Here is a 6110-nt window from a genome sequence, read left to right on the forward strand (position 1 = left end):
GAATGTGGGTTTCATAAAATGGTAGCTTAAGTGAAAATTTGTCATGTCAACTAAACCATGAAGTGTAATGTAAAACACAAACACACACCACAATTTATACTTTGCTTCACCTGCAATAAAATTAATAAGAACATAATCCGAGAGAAACTTTGTCTTCTTCTGACCAATAAGGATTATTACTAGTATTATTTATCATCCAGGTTAATAATTATAATGTAATAATAATTATTATAGGCCTATTATATATCAGTACACCACAAGTCTTAAAAGTGTCTTATATCAACTGTAGTTTGTAGGCCCCCTAGCGGTGGCAGATCACGTGCTACATCTTATGTCCAACAGTTTTATCTACTTGACCACTAGAGAGCAGTGCTTTCTTCTGTTTTCTCTTCAGGACAGGAGGCGTCTTTGAAAGGATCACTACCTTGTTGCTTATCTCACAGTATATACTTTTTAATACTATGTGAAACAGTATGCATTATGGAAGAATAAACGTTTCAAACAACAACATGCTACGTAGTCCTAATTATGTTGCATGATTAAAACAATATATAACGTTGAAAATAAAAAGTTCACCTCATATTACCTCCAGTTCAATAACCCTGAAAACTGAAGGTCAAGCGTTTCGTTGGATACCCAGTTCTGTTCCTCCTGTTGTATACTTTACATTTTCATAAATCTAAAGATATTCAATAAAGGTTTGATATTTAATATTGTATTAAAGTTTGGATTCTATGTAGAGAAAACAATATTTATCTTATGATGAAACAGTAACAGAAGTATGGTTATAAACATATCATCAGTCTAAAGTTTAGCATGTTATTCTACGTGACTAATCAGCCATTTCTGATATTATAAATAATACTTAAATTCACTTTTGTTTTGCTTCACTTAAAAAATAAAGGATATCAATATACATATCTAATTTAAAATGAACACTTCTCATAACCTTTAATGTATATTAAAATAATGTTTTTGTTCCCTCAGAAATCAGAAGCACAAGAAGGTTAACATCAATACTTCCTTCAAACATTTTCAAACCAAAGAGAAGACGGAATAAAATGGTTTATTCCACAAAAACAATACTGCAACTACCATTCAAATGTTTGGACACATCTGCTCAATCTTACTATTTCCCTCACTTTAAAATAATGGTTAATAATGGACAAAATAACAAATATGCAAGCATAGGAACACAAACAGAAGTATATAGGACAATCAATAAGCAAAAAATAAAATATAAAATATCTTGCATCCCTCAAAGTCAACACCTTTTGCCTAGATTCTAGTTCTACATACTCAGGACCTCATGAGGTGCATCCTGGGGAACTTTTTAAACAATACAGAAGTTCCCACCTTAGAGAAAAATAAATATACTTAATATATTTCATGCCAAGTATACTACAAATGCATTTAAATAATTATGTACTCAAAAATACCCTGCAATCGTACTTTTGTCTGCTTAACAGGAACAACAGATGTTGTACTCCATGCACTTTAATTCTGCAGAAGTAGTGCTGAAGTCCAATTAAAGATACTGAAGTATTATGACTGTGCTAAAGTGGAACTATTTTAAGTATACTTTAGGTACAGATTCTGCTGAAGGGAAACTGTGGCAATCATACAGTACAGGTACACATTAAATACCTTGCATTTGAAGACCGATATTATTCAAAGACCATACAATCCTCGTCAACAGTGGCATTAAAACACATTTCAGGCTTAATATTAAGAAATGTCCATTGTACATAAGTAGCACCCCAAATTCTAATTTATTATATATTATATATATATTATTTTCATCTTTGGCATACAAATCATATTTGTGCCCAAACATTTGACTGACAGTGTATATACAGTAAATAACATGCTCCATTACAAATACATTCAATTTCTAGCTTTTAAAACAATACTTTTTCAAGTTTTATAAAAGCTAAGAAAATATCAGCATATTTCTTGTTGGCATTTTATGCATTTAGCTAAATAAATACTCTATTTTGCTTAATATTGCACTTGTTTTTTTCTTTTGGTAAAATAAAGATATTCAGCTCAAGTAAAGCACAGTGTGCTACAGTTTCTCTCCTAGAGAAAACAGGGAATAAAAGTCTAAAGGCAAATCATGCAACATCTGCAAAAAAAAAAAAACACACATAGAAGTAACAGCATTCTGTATGTCCAGATCCGTTCAGTCATCAAAGTCTGGGATGTCCTCGTAAGAATAACCACGATAACCCTTAGAAGCATAGTAAGCAATCCGCAGATGATAGAATCCGGGAAGAAAGATCAGTATGCCGATGATGAGAACAGGAATCGTGCGATCTGGGTACTAGAACAAGACCATACATCACTGTCTAACATACTGACAGATATTTACAATACTGCAGATTGGTTTACTCACCACGACATTAATGTATCCTGCCAAAAGAAGGGATCCAACAACAATCAATATAGAGCCAACCAGAAATAGGAAGGTTGCCAGCGCAATAGCCTTGTAGGGTACTTTAGGTGGTGTTTTCTTGAACTAGAAGACAGTGTTTGTTTATTTATGCTACAAAGAATACATATATAATTATAATGATACTATATAACAATCGTTTTTTTCTCACCTGTAGATCAATGTAGCCTTCATCACTATCTGCCAGTCTGGAGTACTTCACCTTATTGTTTGGAGCAGCACTGGCTGTGTTGTTCCGAGTTGCCATCATGATGAGGTTTAGGCTTATTGGCACTTGAAAATGATGAAGAGTAGCAAATTATACAGTGATTATCTGAGACAGTATCCGCTCCTGTTGTGGTTTATTGTGGGAAAGCAGAAAGTTAGTTTTAACTTATAATATACAATACATGCATCACAATAGTGCAGAGGAAAACTCATGTTAGATCATTTTCAGACTGTCATGTTTACTGTCTAAACACCAGTCTACATTTAAATTCACACACAGTAATTTGATAACATTCTGGTGGTTTGGCCTACTGTCTCAGGCTAGGTAATTATTTAATAGCAGCTATTATATAATTAGATAACACACCCAAGAGGTTATTTATACAGACGTGAGTCATAACTATCGAACTGCTGTTTTCGACTGTATCTGCTCGGTATTGGTCAGTTTATAAAAGCGTTCATATACTCACCAGATCGACGGGGTTGATTTTTAACTGCTACTTCCACAGGACAACGAAAACTTTGCTCGCTTCCCTGTGAAAACACTGCTCAACCTTCTGCGGACATTGTTTACTTCCTTATTCCCATTCCAACCTGCGCGCGCAGGGAAGAAGAACCGCGGCAGCCAATAGCAACTCGCCTTAGGTGTGCAGATGACAGACAGGATATCGTTTAAAAGAGGAAAAATAATTAAACAAAAGACATTAAAGAATATTAAATGTGAAATAATATTAAATATATTTTAAACCGTACATTAGTAGAATAAATCATTACAATTAACAAATGCACATAGTCAAATGTCAGGGAAAAATACATGCAAAAAGTGAAATGAATGAATGACGACATGAATTTAAAAAAATCATTTAGAATTTATTTTAAATGAATATAATTTAAAGTTAATATACATCAGTTAATGCATAATGCATCAGTAAAACATCTATAAATTAACACAAACCGATTAATAAAAATAATAATAATATAGGCCCTATATGTATTTTTGTGTATGAAGAAAAAAGAATAAACATACAAACAAACTTTAAATGACTCAGTCAGCCTGCTTTTTCGTGTATCTCAGTACTAGATTAAACTGAATAATAATAATAATACATTTAAAAATAACTTTAATGAATAAACAATATACAGATAAATGAGTATGAAACATACAATTATAATAATTAACAAGTTAAATGTAATTATTGAAAAAAAATAAAAATAATAATAATATATTGTTGAATTTCCGTGCGTGTGTGCCGTGGCTGTGACCTCTCAGACACAGAATCAAGAGTGAAATGATGTGGAATTTGAAGTGCTTTTGAGAATAAGTAATAAACAACCTCTTAACTGACTTTTTTTGTTAAATGACAGTGCTTTTGTAACTAAATTGAGTGACAATTCATCTTCAGATGGGCGGAATTTGCTTTTTCGGTATATAGGTTCAAGTAAAAGCCTGGAAAAATTATGAAATAAATTTAAAAAAAAATCTGAAATTGCTTGTGACATTTATGTAACCATATTTTCCCTAAATAATATCAATAAATAATTTCATTGTACGTTCATAAACTTTCTGCTAAACTTGCCGTGGGTGTGTAGATGATGCTGTAAACTCATATTTTATGATTCGAATACAGTGAGAATATAAAGACTATGACAATGGTATTTTTTGTTTATTCTAGACACTTTTTAGGTGCTAAATCCATTCATCTGGCCCATTGTTTGTCAGCTTCTAATCAGAGGATTCATTCTTTCCTCTATATTCTTTATGGTTTGTGCAACTGCTGACGTTGGCTGGCTTCCAAAGTAAGCCTACAACTAAACAATGAAAGAGCCTTAACATTCGCAGCACGTCTTGAGACTGCAGCTTTTAGGCAAGTGCCTCAATAGCTTAAATATTTAAGTTGACAACAAGGGAGGAGATGGAAGCCAAGGCATTCAAAGTCAGTGCAAGCAATCAGTCATGCTTGCATTAAAGTTCTGCATCAAGCACGACAAGGAGGAATATGAAAAACACAAGACAGAACTGTTCACAGTTTTGATTTAAGGACAAAAAAGCGCATGGACATAAGATCTGGCATGAATAAGCATTCTATGATGGACATGGTGTATGCAGCCCAAAAAATAAAAATAAGAATAAACAAAAAGACGAAAGAGGGTGCATGTGTTTTTCATTTCTTTTTTTTTGGAGAAAAAAAAAATAAATGAAAATGAATTATTTAAACGCTCTTGTCATTCAAAACCCAAGGTCTTCTGATGACCATAAAAACTGATGTTTTAAAGAATGTTACTGCTGCTCTTTTCCATACAATGAATATGGATGAGAACCAGAAACAGTCAAATACTTAATGAACACCATTAACGTAATCTATAAAGAAAGTCTGAAATGTCATGACATCTATGTTCTTATGCAGTGACAACAGAGGCATGCAACCTTTGACGAGTCAGCCTTGTTCTGGTAATAGATTGAGGGCATGGATTATTGTGGAAGGAATTATGAAACCAATCATGATGATGGATCTTCGAGACAAAGTAATGGACAGTTGAAGAAACACAAAGCGACATTCACAGCCACAGGTGGGAATGCCATTTCATATAGCCCCATAAATCACTTATTTTCTGTGGCTGTGACATTCACTTTCATTACCAAAGCTGACCTTCAGGGACGTCAGTGATCAGTGCTGATGAATTATACTGTTCTCCACCGACTGTTCGAGCAGAAACAAAATGTGCTCAGAAACTTTCATATCAAACCAACACAAGAAAAGCCAAGGCCCACAACAAAGCACTTAAGTTTTCAAATGCACATGGATCAATGACATGATGTTTTATTTTATTTTTTTATTCAGATATATTGTTATTCAAAAATACATCAAAATGCAATTGATACAGACGATGACTTGAATAAACCTCTTCTAAGAACATTAGGCATTAAAATTCACTTTGACCATCTTTGTCACTGAAACTAGGTTGTGTAACTGTTTGGAAGTCGCAAGAAAGAAGAAATGTTTAAGAAGGAGTCTCAAATTTTCGAAAAATAAAAATGCTGTCATAATTAGTATGAGATTTACTATATATATATATATGTATATATAAAACATGCATTAAATTCTATTCATCATTCAAACTCATTCTTAAATATCATTTTGAAATGTCTTTATTTTATGTGTGCACAGATAGAGTCTTTAATAAGTTAAACTGGCTGCATACAAACAGAATAGTAAATGGATAAAGTAAGTTATAAGTAAGTGTGTGACATATATGAGTGAAGGAAATTAGTCCACATCAGACTAGAACTGATTTTAACCTATTTACTATTTATAAAACAGAAGAGATACCTAAATTAAATATAAAATAATTAAATAAATAAATAATCTTATCATAAAAAATGCTCCTTTACCATGAAAGAGAGGGAGAGAGAGATAGAGAGAGTGAGTAGGCTGATATATTTGCACAA

The 6110-nt window shown here is 32.6% G+C and overlaps 1 protein-coding gene across 2 annotated transcripts; it reads right to left on the reverse strand.

Moving 5' to 3' along the window:
- Positions 1–1050: 1050 nt before the first annotated feature.
- LOC113054289 (transmembrane protein 230-like) lies at positions 1051–3275 on the reverse strand. 2 transcript variants are annotated; one of them, XM_026219727.1, is made up of 4 exons: positions 3133–3275; positions 2607–2786; positions 2399–2521; positions 1051–2326 (listed from the first exon to the last, which is right to left on the reverse strand). In XM_026219727.1, exons 2-4 carry the CDS (start codon positions 2703–2705, stop codon positions 2186–2188), a joined length of 363 nt encoding a protein of 120 aa, XP_026075512.1. In that variant the 5' UTR covers positions 2706–2786; positions 3133–3275; the 3' UTR covers positions 1051–2185. The 2 variants fall into 2 exon arrangements, with proteins under 2 accessions (XP_026075512.1, XP_026075511.1); XM_026219726.1 differs by having other exon boundaries at positions 2607–2728; positions 3133–3273.
- Between the last annotated feature and the right edge of the window lie 2835 nt (positions 3276–6110).

The sequence above is a fragment of the Carassius auratus genome, chromosome 35 (assembly GCF_003368295.1).
Source record: "Carassius auratus strain Wakin chromosome 35, ASM336829v1, whole genome shotgun sequence".
NCBI classification, from domain to species: domain Eukaryota; kingdom Metazoa; phylum Chordata; class Actinopteri; order Cypriniformes; family Cyprinidae; genus Carassius; species Carassius auratus.

What these genes read in the sequence shown, in the direction of transcription:
- LOC113054289 (XM_026219727.1), bottom strand. Translation starts at nt 2,705, where the DNA reads ATGATGGCAACTCGGAACAACACAGCCAGTGCTGCTCCAAACAATAAG. An exon ending in AAGGCTACATTGATCTACAG is followed by an intron (nt 2,522 to 2,606) that starts GTGAGAAAAAAA and finishes ACTGTCTTCTAG; the next exon opens with TTCAAGAAAACACCACCTAA. An exon ending in CAGGATACATTAATGTCGTG is followed by an intron (nt 2,327 to 2,398) that starts GTGAGTAAACCA and finishes GTCTTGTTCTAG; the next exon opens with TACCCAGATCGCACGATTCC.